This window comes from Tinamus guttatus, unplaced genomic scaffold, assembly GCF_059628265.1.
Source record: "Tinamus guttatus ecotype Peru unplaced genomic scaffold, ASM5962826v1 Tinamus_guttatus_pri_ptg000163l, whole genome shotgun sequence".
NCBI classification, from domain to species: domain Eukaryota; kingdom Metazoa; phylum Chordata; class Aves; order Tinamiformes; family Tinamidae; genus Tinamus; species Tinamus guttatus.
Window position 1 is genome coordinate 596 of NW_028288697.1, and position 15,981 is coordinate 16,576.

Consider the following 15,981-nt stretch of genomic DNA (forward strand, 5'->3'; position numbering starts at 1 on the left):
ATGATACAGTGCACTGTCCCTTATTTTATTTATTTTTTCTTTCTTTCTTCCTTTATTTAGTGTCTCACAGCCTGCATAGTTTTTCTGTTCAAATATTTATGCCAGATGGTTTTTATTCTGAACTGGCAGAGATAACTTCATTTTTTCTTTCACTGTGCTGCATCCCAATAAGATTGAGCAGAATTTCAAAGCCTTTCAGAGCTGAATTAGAATCAATTCTTAATTTTTTGTTCAATTAATTTTTCTTTTGGCAGGTAGCTTTTTTATATCAACTCATGCACACCCATTGCCCCAATTATGATTGGTTACCTTCGATTACTAGCTTTCTGTAGGAAAATATTTTCTTGAAGGTAGACTATCAAGATTGGCAGAAATATCACACTTAAATCTTTTGCTTCACACCTGGTAATTTTTAATACTTTTTTCTTTTCCACTTAGGAAACCTAATGCTTTAGGATAGAGGGAGAAAATTAAAATTTAGTGAGAAACAAATGGGATTGTTTGGCGTAGAAGAGTGCCTACGTAACCAGCTCCTGCAGAATCGGCTAAAATCCTGTTACCTTCAGCTTTTATTACAAAGTTAGAGGGATGGGGAGGAGCAAGAGCACCAAGGAGGCTGGCGAAGACGCTTTAAAAGGATTATTCAGCTTGGTCTATTCTAATCTTCTCTAAAATATTTATTGAAGTAAAATAATGACATGTACCTGTGGAGCCTTTTGTCTTTTTTGCAGGTGACCCGCTGAAGTGCAGTGCATGGATGGGCCAGTGTGGTCTGTACATAATTATCATGATGTTTGAGAAAACTGTCATCATTATAGTGCTTCTAATACCTCAGTGGAAAGAGGTTGGTGTTTGCACAGCATTTGGATTTCTGGTGGAAGAAGTCACAAAGCAGTAGATTATTCAATACCCTTTTTTAGCTTGGCTTATCTCCCAGTGTCACAACTTCCTATAGTTGATGCCATTTAGCTCTCTCATAGTGGTATGTTCTTGTGCCTTGATTAGGATACAGCTAAAGAGGCTTTCTGGCATCCATTGCTGGTGATATCCTATTACATTTTGGTTTTACTGTATACTGTGGTGTGTAAAATTACACTGTATCTACTTGTCTGAGCACTCTAGAAATAGCTAACTGGTTTGTCTGTCTTTTTTAATTTAACCCAAATGTAAACTTCTTTTTGGGGGGTATTGTTTTCTGAAGAACCATTTTTGTGACCTTGTTGCCTCATCTAAACTGTACAATTCCAGTAATTCACAATGGATTAGTGAAGCTGATGGTTAGCAACACGGCTGTTTTCATAGAATCTGTGCACTTTAATATTCAAAGCGATGATGCTTGTTGCTGTAGCAAACTGAAGCCCGTTAGTCACTTAATGCATGTTCTAGACTCATCCAGAAATCAGGAGTCTTCTCTCACTGTATATTTTGTGAAGCTTTATTTGAAGCTTCAGTTGGCTTTAAATTACCGAAACACACAACTTATAAATGTTCTTTGGGAGCTCTGAAATGTAGGAGATAGTTCTTAAAAAGTTCTTCAGGCTTCTGTAAACAGAAGTGACTAAGATGTCAGCCCCACTTACTACTGCTGCAATTTATTAGCTGTCCTAAATACTTTCCTTTTCTACAAAGCTGCCCTTTTTGGTTCATGTACTCTGTTTCTGTAGAATTAACTAGCGCATGAAGAACTGCACTGACTAATCCAGTTGTGTGCACATGCTGCTGTGATCTGAATTTGATCCTTTTCTTTTCACAGGTAGCTTTATTGAATCCTATAGAGAATCCCCAGTTGGAGCTGGCTATCGTCATGCTGATAGTTCCCTTCTTTGTTAATGTTAGTACAACTGCATGCTTCTCTGAGACAGTTACATGTATTTCCCTCTCCCATCTGTTAAATTATTAACATTGATTAAAGTACAACGTGCCGTGGTGTTTCAGTTGCCTTAATTTTAAAAAGGGTATTAAAAAGTGGATAAAATGTGCAGGTATGTAGATTCGATATGGCCAAAATCCAAGTGGAGCCCAGTAACTGGTCGCAGAAGTGCAGCAATGCCTCATAGACCTCCTTGGGCTTATGACTTCAGGAGATTGGATGCAATATTGCATTACTGTCAAAGAGATTCTAAAATTATGGTGAAATTTGAATTAGGAAGTACTCGATCTAATAATAACTGTACAACTAGGTATCCTGTGTGTCTCTGTAGCTAATAGTGGTTGGCATAGGAAGGAGGAGAATAAAAGGAATATCCCTAAATATTCCCTTTCAGCAATCTGGCGTTTAGGGACTGCAGCCAGAGATGCAGTCTTTGCAGTTAATAACCCCTCCTGATTGTTTTTTTTTTCTTCTTTCATTAATTTGTTCAATCATGGATTTTACCCTTGGAGAAGGAAAACTTCGTTGCACTAAGATGTCTGCCTGAGACTGTTCACATTTCTATATAAACAGTTAATGTCATCACTGAATAGCAGCTATTTTGCTGTCTGTTTCCTTTTCTACCAAGGGATAAATTAGCCATATGCTAGAGCATTTGTGCAGTGTAAAAAAACCTATGTGTCCCTGTGCTTTTACAGGATTTTGTCAGTTTGGCCAACTCGCTTTGATTGTTACATGTCCCTAATTCTGTCCAAATGTTGACCAAATGAACATAGACTAACCTGAAGAAAACTAAACTGTCCCTTCCCACTTCTCTTTACCAGGCATTGATGTTCTGGGTAGTAGATAACTTTCTTATGAAGAAAGGGAAGACAAAAGCTAAACTTGAAGAAAAGGAAGCAGGACAAGATTCAAGAAATGGAAGCAAAGTCCGATACAGAAGAGCAGCATCACATGAGGAATCTGAGTCAGAAGTACGTAGACTTAGCCAGTGCAGTTAACCTGTAGTCCAGTTGCTCCCTCGTGTCACCAGTTTCCTTGTAATACTGTCAATTTTGTTTTGATTTTCTTGGTATCCACCTCTGACTGTGGTTCCTAATATTTGTAGTTGAATGCAGATTAAGAAAACGGCAGTGTCTCAACGCTCACTGGTAGTTATTGTCTTTCCAGACAGGTAGGAGGACACAAGAACATATCTAAATATCACAAATGAACCGTTAAAAATGCTTCTAAAAACACCTGCATAGAATACAAAATTAATCAGTCCAATCTAATTAACCTACTAGCCTACCTTTGAAGTTGGAAGGAAGGGGGGCAAAATAACTGGCTGAGTTTGTGGAGGAGTATTTGTCAGGGCTAGCGTGGCTGCGGTGGCATGGTCACTGGGGACAAGTTGGAGGATATGAAGAGAGCAGCTCTGCAGTCCTGTTGCTGTCTCCTTGGATTTGTTAGCTCTTGAGGTAGCAGGGCGTTTGGATAGGGATGGGTTAAAGTTGTAATATGGTTAGTGTGTTAGGATATGCACAACCAAATATGGGGTTTGCTCAAAATGTGTTTTATTACAGAATAATTTTATTACAGAATAAATTAACCTTTTAAGCATCTGATCATCATGCAGATATTGCAGGATGCTAAGGGAATTACACTGATCTTCAAATCTGCTCAACTAATTAGTTTTCAGTGTTATGCAAATAAACATCAGCTTCCTTTTTTAGCATTGCACATAATCTTGTATCTGAATTTGAATTGATTTAATTAGAGTATTTGTTCTTTCACTTCATTTTCAAAATGTCACAAACAGAACAGTGGAATTTCAGTGGGTCAGGAGTGCTTGTGTAGGATGGCACTACTTAACTAAATATTTCCTATACCTGTCAGAAAAAGACAGGTAAGAGCCTCTGCTGTATATGCAGCTAATTGCCATACAGTTCCTTTTCTTTTTTCAGAGTATTATAAAATGATTTTCAGCTGTATCCAGAAGTAAAAGATGCAAAAAAGGAGAAAAAATGCTTATGTCATTGCCTTGAGTATAACTTTATTCTGAATTGCATTGATTATTTTTCAGTTTGCCTGAAGGATGGGCAGAATTCTTGAAAATAAGTTTCTAGTCACAGTTGGCTGGTGCTGTGTTTCTGAATTGCAAGCAGGGCTATGTTTTTTGCTTATAAATCAGCTGTTATGTTGCAAATGTTGCTAGAGATGTGGTGTGGTCTCTCTCACTTGTTTTTGCAGCAAACCACCTGTATCACTCGGGCGTGCAGGCATCGCTTCTGTGCATTTAGAGTCCATGATTCCAGTAGAGATTAATGCCTCTCGTTTTCATTTGAAATTTACTTTCAGGTAGCACTGATAACAAATCTGAATGAGGTTCAGTAGTCTTGGGCAAATAATAAGGTGTTTTGCAAGTGTAACAAAGAAAAAGGTTAAAAGTAGAAGGAGGGAAGAAAGCGACTTTGCTTCACGTTACTCAGAAGCTGTAATTTCTTTTTCTCAGATCCTCATTTCGGCAGACGATGAGATGGAGGAATCTGACGCTGAAGAGGACCTGCGCAGACTGACCAACCTAAAGCCCATTAAGAAAAAGAAGCATCGTTTTGGTCTGCCTGTATGACACATTCCCTGACCTGTGTATTTGCAGGCATCATGGTAAAAACTTCTCAGTCAGTGGGTTTCAAGACTGCAATTGCATCTCCCTTTTCATACAGACTGACTCAAAAACAAGGTCTGCCAGCAGAATGCAAGCAGTTGGAAGACTTCCAGTTCAGTTGCACTACAGACACACTGACCAATTATGCAAGAATGTCTTTTCATCATGGTGAAAGCACAGTGTTGTTGAGGACTAGTCACTCAAGTGATTTGTATCTGCCATTTCGGAGAAGATCATAGAGAACAGATACAGGGATCTTTCATTTATGGTTTCTGAATGATGCAGTTTAAGATGTTCTCAAAAAAGGCATCGGAATCAACTAAATTAACGGAGTATGTTTTGCTACTAAAACTGGCTTTTGCAGCATAATTCCTAGAGCAGAATAGTTTATGGTTACAAGCTGTAACTTAATGTTATTTTTTTAAGTACAAAATGTTTACTTGCTACAAGGTACCTATGGAACTAATAGGTGGAACAAAGATTTTTTTCCAGGTCTCCTCAAACCTATTTGACTATTTTATATTTAAGTTATATTTTCATACAGTTGTATTTAAAGATGCTTTTTGTTAGAGAAAATGTTGCAGTTCTCTCTTCTTTTTTTTTTTTTTCCTGCAGAAATGGTCAAAAGATTTGTCACGAGAATCCTATCTGTCCTTGTCTCCTGGTTTAAGATAAAGAGATTGCAAAGGGAAGAGCTCAAGTCACCAAAAAAATGGTCACTAAAAATGACCAAAAAATCACTAAAAATGCAGTCCTAAGTGTGCTTTTGAACACATAATTTAGAAATATCTTTTCTAATAGGAGGTGTTATTTGCATATTTGACAAACGTGCACTTTGGCATATAACAAAGCATCTGCTGTGATAGGTTGCTTATGTGTGGAACAAATATCTAGGGATGACTTCAGTCATTTATGTTTCTTAAGAACCTGTGAGTCTCTCGTGAGTACCTCTCAAATATCCAAAAGACATGGAAAATTTCTTCTGCTTTCCCTTATTTAGAGCCTTCCATACTAGATTTGAATCTCATTGGAGTAGTCGGGCTATGATATGGCAGATAATTCTGTTCCTGCGTGTTCTTTGGTGAAACAGCACTGTTTGACTTAATGTGCTTGCTTTATCTCCCCTCAAAGATTGCACTTCTCATGTTTAGTTTCCTTATAATCTCCTTATCCCATAGCATTCAAAAGGAAAAACAAAAAAGGGAGGTATAATACAGTTGTTGCTGCGTCTGCTGCAGAATTCCTGCAGCTTTCAGTGTCTTTCATCCAATAACTGCAAATGTGCTGATCTTAAACCTTGCAGACGTGTTTTCAGTGGCATCCTTTTGTTTTGCCTAATTTCTAAAGGCTGGTTACTCTTTCAGCAGCTTTTTTCCTTGATTAGTTAAACCTTGTGTAGGACGGGGCACTGTGTCAAAGAGCTGACAACAGAAGTCAATTGCAAGTGTGTTGTAGCATGTGGACGTCAGAAATGTTCCAAGCCTTAAACCAAACGGTTTCGCGCAAAAACTGCTCAGAACTTTTTAAGATTTTTTACATTTTTTATAGATTTACTAGGTCTTAATGTGGTATATTATCCAGACCAGTTAAATGGGGTTCTTGGGCCTTAGTGAATATTGAACTGTGCGCTCCCTTTCTGCTTTCCACTTTTCCAGCATTCCTTTCCACTGTGTGGCCGTTAAGGCAACCAAAATGCCCCCTGACTTCAGGTGTCCCCTGACGAAAAGGGACATTTTACCAAGCCCAATGTAAGAGTTTATTTGAGCCACTGACCTCTGTTACTGTGCACTGAATTAACTGCAATAAGCTTAAATACTAGAGTTTCTTTTAGACTGAAACTAGAAACTAATGACAAGGAATGCTTGAGTTATTCTGAAATGGGAGCAAAGGGGCAGGAGGACGGGGAAATGTCCCTGAGCAGAGTTGCCTCTGTTTTAGGCTTTTTTCCTTTTGCTGTATTCCACTGATTAGTGACTTGCATCTTGTCTTAAGTCTTTATCATTGGGCAGGCTCATATTTCCCCAAGTGCAGTGCTCCAAGGAATTCATCTTCATTAATGGAATCATCTCATGCAGCTTACTCTTCCAAAGAGATTTAAGAGTCAGGACTTGCTCCTGTCACAAACAGCAGCGATGTTTTATTATATTTTACTCTTTTTAGCATAGGATTTGATGTGTTTCATACAGCACCACGTGCTGCTGTGCAGCCAGTGCTGCCGTGTCCGTCCCCAGAGGTAACGGAGCAGCGCACACAGACTGAGCTGCACAAGCTTTCGTTTTACCTTCCTTTTCCCTTCTCTGGTTATTGAGATTATGAACATGATTTCTGTTCCTAGCCTCATGTTTAGTCTGTGAAATGTTGGTATAAAATTCTGGCCTTAATCATGTGAAATGTTTGTTTTGAGCAGACCTCAAACTTAGTGACCGAGTACAAAGCAGAAGGCCCTGAGGAGCAGTTTCTTGAAGGTGGCTATAGTGAAGTTGTAAGAATGCCTAATTTTTCCTGTCTTATGTACTTAAATATCAGTTGTTTGGGGATTTTAGAATGCCTCACAAAATGGCAGTAAAAGCACTATGAGCCAAAAAAAAGTATTCTAAATACCACAGTAATAGCAGAGGAGCGTATCTGTACAGGGGAAAAACCAATTCTTTCTCTGTGTATAAAAAAAAATATTTTCAGCTTTAACCAAATAACAAAAACTTGTGTTTTTTTTTTCTACTCAGTTTTCGTTCTTATATGAAAAAGACACGGAAATGTAAAATGGGCGGGTTGCCTCTCTGTGAGATGGAAGTTATATACGAGGTGAATATCGGAACGCTTGCGGCAGGTGCAGGATTGCGGGATTTGGTCTGAAGAGCCTCTGTGCTAGGAAGGGAAACCTCTGCCTCGTGCTCTGCGGCGTCTGGCTGCTCAGTGACAGCTATTGATAGGGCAGTCGGAAATAATTCTTTTCATAAAGAGTTGATCTGATAATATTACAGTACAGTGATGTTTCTGTTAGCCTGGCATTTGCCCTTGAAGTTAGTGACTGATAAATGCACATCAGGACAACTCATTGCAAAGGATTAATTCAGACTGAGCTTAGGAGAAAAAGGAAGAAGTAATTCTATTGTTTCTTTAAGGAAAATAAGCTATGGAGTGTACCCCAAAGTCAGAGTAAGAGGCTGTATCGTGCCGAAGAGATGCAGAAATATTGGTGGAGATCAAGTTTAGCATGAGTGGTTAACTTGTGTGTTTTAACTGTTCTAATATCTGGCCTGTGACACATCTGTGTAAATTTGAAAACACTGGTGTTGTCTAATACGTGGTTTTAAAATTCCAGCTTTAAGGGGTTCCCAAGGGGTTCAGGTCCCCTTGTCTTTCTGTAAGCAGGCGAAACGCTGCATGCTGCCGTTGCTAACTGCAGTGTCCCATAGCTGCTCTCCAGGGAACACGCAGATGGAGTTGCAATTCGAGCAACGCAAGGTGCGCGCCGGCTGTGAGGGCCTTCTGCCACGGGGCTCCGCTGACGCCCGTGCCGCTTCGCTCTGCCTTTTTTCTTTCTTTTTTTCCAAGGGAAAGCAGTAATGAAGGTGAACAAATCCAGCCACGTCGGATCAGAGTGAGATCCGCAGCATCAGGTCAGAGTGAGATCTGCAGCATAAGTGTGTAAACTTTTTTTTTTTTTTTTTTTTTTAAGGTATTTCAAGTTTCCAGTTCAGTTGCTGAAAATGACTACTATGGTTTTACAAAGTAAAACTGCAGTGTCTTTAAAAAAGGGACTCTTTTGTAGGTGTGTTTGTCTTGCGTGGGTATCCGTCTCCAATTGAACGTTGGGTTTGTTTGTAAGTAAATTCAGAGTAGAGCCTGTGTGAGCAACACCAACAGCTGTGTGCTGCTGCCCTCCGTTTGGACCATACTGTTTAATCAGTGGTGTTACCCTGAACTTCTAAGGGTATCTGATGTAATGACATTGTATAATGGTTTACAATAAAGTTTGACTTATTACAGATTCGTACACTTGTTCTTTGCTCCCTCTCTTTAAAAGTGAATGTGCCTCAGTGTTCATCGTGTGCTCTTGCATGCAGCAGGTTGTGCTACGGAGTTGAACATCAGAACTCAGGTTTAATTTTCTGCACTCCCAGGTGGTGTTAATTTTGCTGTATTCCTACACCTTAACAGCGGGTCCAGGTTCAAAAGAAAGGGCTGCTACTGTTGGGGAGCAAATTTTGTTTGCAACTAAAGAATCCTTCAAAGCTGCTCTCAAATTTGTCCCTGTTCCTGAGGATGCTCAGGGCATGCACATGGAGGGTGAGCACCTGTATTTTCCCAGTGAAAATAAAACCCTGAATGTGCAGCCAGAGAGCACCTGAGGTGTAACAAGAATGGGTCAGCTTGGAAATTTCTGAGTTTGCCTCCAAGTGTCCTTCCTCTTGGCAGAGGCATAGTCTAACTGAATAACTTGTTCATCTGAATTGTCTTCTGTTCTCCTGATTTGTTTGCAGAAGGTACTAGAAGCCCCAGCAGAGGGGGAAGGTATGGTGAGTATCTCCCAGGATGCGGGAGGAATAGGGAAGGCTTTTAGGAGAAAAGAAGACTGGCTCCCTGTGAAGCTGTATATACAGATGACTTTTTTTTTTTTTTAAGGGTAGGAGCTTGAGAGCTTTATGCCAGCACAGGGCAGAAATCCTGTTCTTGGCCAACCTCTGCTTCTATCACCGCTTCCTTCAAGGATAATCTTCCGCCTTTCAGGCCTGTAATTCCAGTGAGGGATGTTAGTTTCTTGGGGAGGATGTGTCTCCTGTAAGCAGCTCTCTTTGCAGCCTTGGTGGCCAGCGTGTGTAAAGTCACTGAATGTTCCCCATTCGTCACCACATTTTGGTTAAGAGCTGATTTTCAGCAAAGGGGTTTCCACACCCTGTGTCCTGGAGGAAGGCGGGGGAGGGCTAATTGCATTAAAGTTAATAGCCACTGTGGTTGTGCTTGTTCTTCAGCATGTAGGAAAGGCAGTTTAATGAAAGAGAGCAAAATTGCCTGGACTGCGGATGATGCCTAGGAGAGCTTCAAGCTAAGTTGCCTACCTGTGTGGATGCCTCATCTCCCACCCCCAATGGCATGTAAGGTATGGGCATTTTGTCTGTATAAATTATATTGCCACAAAAGCATGATTTTTATTGTATTTTAGATGAGGATGGTGCAGCACCAGTGGAATCAAGTAGTTTTAAAAGCTCAAGGGAGCAAAGCAGTTCTAACTGCTCACTTTAAACATGCAGACTATTATCTTCCTACTGTAGTAGCGTCAGAAAGGTGATGCTTATCGGTATGGATAGAGAGGCATTAATTTTGCATAGTGAGGAAAATTGTTTTCCCTAAAGCTGATTTTTTTTTTTTGCTACTGTTTTGTTAGTCTGCAGGTTCTGCCTTTCACCAGAAACTTTTCCTCTGGTTTTCGAAACCACTGTTTTAAAATAGAAACTCAACACAAAGAGGGCTGGCTACGTGCATGATATCCAAACTGCTTCTAAACTTTGCAAAAATACTTATAATGTTTTTACTTTGAATGGTAATATAGAGGAAAGCATGTTTTTAGGCCTGGGGAGAGGTCAGCTGGAAAGCTAAAAGGGGCACTTAGGGACCTGGGGATGGCCAACCCGAAAATCACAGTGTTTCAGTCACAGGGGTCTAATGCTGCACTACTGTGGTTGTGTTTTTAGAAGGAAAAATATTGATTAAACTTTGCCTCCTGTGCTTCTCTCTGTAGATTAACCAAAATGCAGAGCTCAAGAAAAGCCTGGGGAACATTTTCTAGCACTGCAGCAGTCAGCGTTCCTGTTAAAAGGCATCTGGAGGTATGGCCAGTCTACCTTTCCCATATTTAAAAAGCAAAAAAAAATTATGGGAGTTTGAGTTTATATTAGGTGTTTACTGTAGTCACAGAAGTTGATTTTTTTAATGATGTAAAGAATTTACAAGATAGTAAAAAAAAAATGGATAAAAGCGGGTGAGGGGAAGCCCTCCCCCCCACCCCCAAAAGTCTCCCTTTAATCACAATTAACAGTCAGGCTTAGGGTTTCTTTTCCTTAATAAAGAAAATACACAGGGGGCAAATCTTGCGTTTTGGAGAAGGCTTTAGTGCTGTCAGTGCCTATGCTGGGGGCACCGACGTAAGCCGTTCCTGTGCCCGAGTGGGGGCAATGATGAAGTTTTCTCACGCAGCTGCAAGTAGAAAGTGATTTTATCCTCCCGAGCGCGCACGAGCTGACATCAGAGTGAGCTCAGCACCGGAGCGGCGGGGGGAAACGTTGCGTTTTAGCAATGATCCAAACCACACGCAACGCTGCAGCGCCAAGTACCAACGCAAACGACGTCAGAGAGGGCACGGTCCCGCGTTCCCAGTCCAAGGGATGCACCTAATATTTACGGAACATGGCTTTCTTGGACGGGGAAAGAGGCGCTCTGCTGTTGTCCTTGTATCCGTGACAAAGCGTTGCCTTTTGGAGTTATAAATAGAGCCCCCACGGGCTCCGCGGCCGCTGTCTCCACAGTGTAGCCGTGCGGGCTCAGCTGTCTCGCTGAACTCCAGCCGCTGCCTAAATCCTGCGCGCCCGAGTCATCCCTAAGAATAAACCTCCCGGGAACAACAGCCCGCGTCAAGCGGGAACACCCCGGGCTCTGCTTTGGGAAAGTGACCCAGCTCATGACTCCCCTCTAGGTGCTCTATATAAGCCCAGGAAAACAACAGGCGCAGAGGACAGTGGAACGAAGCCGGGGAACATCCCGTGGGAAGGATTACGGAAACGCTGCCGTTATGTCACAGGTATGGGGCACCGGGAAACCCAGCAAATCCACTGCTGCTTTAGGTGGCTTGCACCAGGGCCTTGTTAGCAAGTTATTCTCAGGAAGCAGGGAATTCTGCTCCGCTCATCTAGTTGACCTCTTTCATTATTTTGAAGTGCTTAAGCACTTTGCAGAGTTTAACAAGTGGGTCGTGATGAGTGATTATTTGATGAAGAAAGCAAACAGCTCCCCTCTGCATGGCTGATTAGATTAGCCTTTAATATTCTGGTTTGCCATAAATATTATAGGAAAGGAAAAAATAACTCGTATTGTCCTAGTTTATAGTATTTCTCTGTAGGAATGTTTTCTGCTTTTCCAGCACACTTTCTCGGGCCGTGATTTGAAGTTCTTGAGGAATACACAAATTGAGAGTAGCTTTGAAAGGACATGGTATTCTGAAATGTGCTGCCTCTCCTTTAAAGTGAATCTTAACCTGATAACATGCAGGAAAAAAAAAAGGGGTGGGTAGGACCGGAAATTACAGCTGTTAAGATGAAATACCAAAGACTGAAATTTTGTACTGGAAATCCTCATGTTCAATTTGTGACTAAGAGTTTGGCTTTACCACGCTCTCTCATTTTCAAGGTGATCCTAAAATTAGCTCTGTTTCTGTGCATTTTTCGGGCGCTGTCTACGTGAACACAAGTTCCAGCTGCCCGACACAGCCCTCTTCCCCGTGCGAGTCCACGCGGTGGGTGAAGAGCAGCGTGAGAGCAGGGGCAGGAGGGAGGAGAGGGATCTTCGGGAGCCGCTCCTGCTGATTCCCTTTGCTCCGGGTAAGAGGAGCGCAGCAGGCTCCCTTACAGCTCCCCTAAACCAACCACCAGGCTTTGCCATCGCCCTCCGAGGCTCCTGACACGCTGCCCTGGGCGGTGATTTGGCTTTTTGGGACTAACCAGTTGACTGGAAAATTCTCTGCAGCCTAAGGAGAGGTTTTACCCTAAAACGGCTGGGTGCATTCACCCCTTCTGCCTCTGAGCACCTAAACTGCCTCCTTTGCCACCCGCCCTCCCTAGAAGCTGCTTTGTCCTATTTGGGAAAAAAAAGCCTTGAAGTTTCAGTCTCCCATCTGTGAAAATTAAAGGATTTAGCAGGTTCCTTATTCCTGATAAGGCAACAAGTTGCTGCCCCGCGTGGGCTGCCAGACCCCAGGGCTGCTCCCACGCTCTGTGCCGTGTCAGAGCCGCAGGGAATGAGCTCCCTCGCGTGCCCGTTCCCCACGGAGCCGTGCAAATGTCCCTGGAGAGGAGCCACTTGGGGAACGAGCCAAATGACCCAAGACGGTTATGAATTCAGCAGGGTTTTACAGCAGCCCTCTCCCCTGGCTTTCTTTGGCTGTTTGGAGGGTGTTTTTCCCTCGGGATCTCGCAAAAGTCTTGTTTCCCACAGCACATGGTGATGGTGCTGACATCCATCTATTTTTGAGCGTTCCTGGGAGTTCATAGCCAGTAGGAAACATGTTGAACCCCCCTGGCGCAGCTGCCTTCCTCTGCCAGGAGCTGTGCTTGCATAAGCTCCCTTGAACGTATAGCCAAGCCTATAGGTTTGACTCCCTGACTCACACAACTGTGTTTAGCTTTGCAGGTGCTGACCTACGAATGTGTAAGTAGGATCCATCATTGCCAAAATCCAAGCACGAGAAGCCCTGTGTCCGCAGCACTGAACAAAGAGCTTTCCTGTCTGTGGTTCAGTGCACAAATATATGAAAACCGGAGTGTTTGGACGTTTAATCGAGCCCTCTCTGAGGGTAGTGAGGGTCTGATGGTTGATCTGCTCCCTCTGCCCTCTCCTCTGAGGTCTGCGTGGTGGGACCTTGACACCCTGGCCTTGAAACACAAAACCACAGAGGGATATTAATAGTGCCAGTTGCTGCTGGCCGATGTTGTGGATTCGAAGTAGTGACTTAGGGGCAGGAATAGCCTGAGGTTTTTGAATGTTATCCCTGTTTTCTACTAGCGGGGTAAACTGTAAACAGGTTTTTCTTTGAAAATCTAATGCACCAGCTTGATAGCACATGTTTTGGTGTTAGACTTTCTTTTCCTTTGTTAGGCTTGGTATTAAAGGTGTGTTCAACACGTGCATCTAAACAACCCCTCAGCGTGCTCAGCTCTCTAAGTTTAGAGGCTGAGCTCTGTAATGGCTGGCTCTCCAGTGTCTTTTGTGCTTTCTTGCAAGTTTTTCCTAGTTCTGATAAATAACTCTGGGTCAAACTTATCCCAGGAGTAGAAACAAAATCATTTAGTCATGAAGATGTAAAGTTTTTTCCAGCTGTTTTTGTTTGATCTTTCTGAACATAAAATAAATTTTTTCTTTTATTTTTTTTTTAATTAGCACTCCATTAGTACCTGTACACTGAGTACCTGTGTTGAATTTGTTTCCCCTGGTTTGGCTATTTGCAGTTGTGCTACTGTACAGCTGTATAAAGGACCAAGTGCTGCGTGTGTAATCCCAAAGATTAATTAGATGGGCTAATGAATTAGCAACTCTGGGTCTTGTAGCTTTGGGCTAATGCACCTTTATTTGCTGTGCTTCTAAATGTGACATACTGATGTGCTGGCAATACATCTTTCTTAGCCCACCCCTGTGAAGAAGAAGCGTCCTCCAGTGAAGGAAGAAGATCTCAAAGGAGCCAGGGGAAACCTTTCCAAAAATCAGGAAATTAAATCCAAAACCTACCAAGTCATGAAGCAGTGCGGTAAGTCACTTTTCCCTACTAGAAACAATTAAGCAATCTTCCAAAGTCAATCATTAACTTCATTTCTATCTTCAGCTGAAGCAACAGCCATGTCCACGCTCCCTCGCGTGGCTGTTCAGGCTCTCAAGTCCGTGATCGGCCCATTTGACTCTCACCAATAGGTGCCAACAGGGCTTGGCCTCCAGGGCTCTTTCTTCCTGACTCAGCTTTGCAAAGCAGGAGGTTGAGCCCTGATTTTGCCTTCCGAGTCAGAGTTCAAAGCAAGTTCTGGTCGTATGGCCAGTGCCAATGACTAGTTGAAGATCTGGAGGTCGGGGGAGATAGGGGGTTTCTGGCCTCTGGCCGCTCTGGTGGGTGAGTTCTGCATGTCTGAGGTGAAACCCCTTGGGGGCAATAAAGGGCAGAAGGTGAGAGCAGCCTTACAGACTGATTGCCCTCTCTGTGGGGCTCTGCTTCCGTCACCAGAGGGGAGGGACAAGCAAAACTGGAGAACCTTAACCACTGGATTCCCAACATCAAACTAGTTTCCAGCTTTCTGAAGCACCTGCAGGGACGACCCTGCCTTGAGGGGCCACTCCACGGTGCTGCCTGCTGTTAACTGCCATAGCTCTGTGTGCCTCAAAATTGACTGTCGCTTCTCCTGGTTTTCTTTTTCAAGAGCAAATGGGCTCAGCAGCACCTTCCATATTCAGCCGAGATCGGACCGGGGGTGAAACAGTCTTTGAGAAGCCCAAAGAAGAGCCGGCCAAGAGCGTCCTGGGCTGACAGCGGAGTTGGACGTGCACCGCTTGGGAGACGGCTACAACAGTTGTCTAGATTGCTGTTCCTTGCATTAAACTCACTGCAGAGCTAAGTAGTTAATTCAATTTCTACTGCAAGTCGTTGCATAGGGAAAGGACTCGTGTCTAAGGATACAACTTTTTATTTTTTATTATGTTTTCTATGTGTTGGATGGTGTTTCCTACAATGGTTTAATTAAAAATCAGGCACAGCTTGGCATACAGTAGACCAATTTCAGCTTGTGCTGAAAGGAATTCTGTGGACTTTTTGGCATTAAAGCTATGATCTCGTCTAACTGTCATATGTGAAGAATAAATATTCAAAAGACGTGGTTTCTGTGTCAGTGCAATTTTTTCAAACTGCTCTTGCAAACAGGGAGACAGAGGGAGACAAGAGGAGCCAGGTTGTAGAGTTAACAAAAGTCTGGAGATTCCTGAAATCTCTCCTCAGCCATAGACCTCCCTGTCTAATGTGCTCTGGTTCCCTGCTTGCTGGGAAAATAGATTTTAATTCCCTGGATGTCTGAATTGCAGTGAGGTCTCTGATCCTGCAGAAGAGGGAACAGAGCACCTGAAAACGCAGGGATACTCGATCAGTTTTAGCATTATTTAAAAACTAGAATAAGAGACACATAACTGTTAGAAAGGTTTTCAGCAGATCTTTTCCCGTTCCCTTTGCCAAACTCCATTGCAGTGCTGCCCTCTTTAAAAAAGCAAAAAAAACCCCAGCCTCTCCCACCCCCCTGCAAATATTAAAACCTTGTTTTGAAGAAACATGTCATCAGATTCCCATGGCAGCTTTGCTTTTCTGGTTTAAATTCTTTCATGGAAAATTCCAGCACACAGTGCCCTGGGGGGCTCTGCCAAGGACATGACGGAGTCCTCCAGAGACATTGCATGACGGCCCCTTCTCCACATCCATCCCAGAAAGCAAAATCCTGCAGCGTGATCCAGAAGTCCCAGTAATCCCAGGGAAGAGCTGGGGCTGCTTCTGCAAGGTCTGTGCCCCATCCCACAGCTGTAAGTACCTGCCGTGTGTCCTGCTGTGCCAGGGCTGGGGGAACTGCACGCGGAGGGACAAAACTCAAGCCGTGTTTTGGTCCAACTAGGAATAAGGTGAGACACAAACTATGTGAGCAGCAACTCTGTCCTGTTGGATTATAGACTCTCCTTA

The 15,981-nt window shown here is 42.8% G+C and overlaps 2 protein-coding genes across 2 annotated transcripts; both read left to right on the top strand.

Annotated features, from left to right (window-relative positions):
- Positions 1-731: 731 nt before the first annotated feature.
- Positions 732-4,545, top strand: LOC148595019 (store-operated calcium entry regulator STIMATE-like; the record flags this gene model as incomplete). The annotated part of the gene is made up of 4 exons (XM_088522769.1): positions 732-844; positions 1,754-1,831; positions 2,695-2,844; positions 4,365-4,545. Coding segments are annotated over 4 exons (458 nt in total), but the record flags the coding sequence as incomplete, so codon positions are not given.
- Positions 4,546-11,210: 6,665 nt separating this feature from the next.
- Positions 11,211-14,911, top strand: LOC148595020 (musculoskeletal embryonic nuclear protein 1). Its single transcript, XM_088522759.1, has 3 exons — positions 11,211-11,313; positions 13,908-14,028; positions 14,687-14,911. The coding sequence occupies exons 1-3, from the start codon at positions 11,305-11,307 to the stop codon at positions 14,791-14,793; spliced, it is 237 nt and encodes a 78-aa protein (XP_088378885.1). The 5' UTR covers positions 11,211-11,304; the 3' UTR covers positions 14,794-14,911.
- Positions 14,912-15,981: the final 1,070 nt, after the last annotated feature.

What these genes read in the sequence shown, in the direction of transcription:
- LOC148595020 (XM_088522759.1), top strand. An exon ending in CCAAGTCATGAAGCAGTGCG is followed by an intron (nt 14,029 to 14,686) that starts GTAAGTCACTTT and finishes TTCTTTTTCAAG; the next exon opens with AGCAAATGGGCTCAGCAGCA.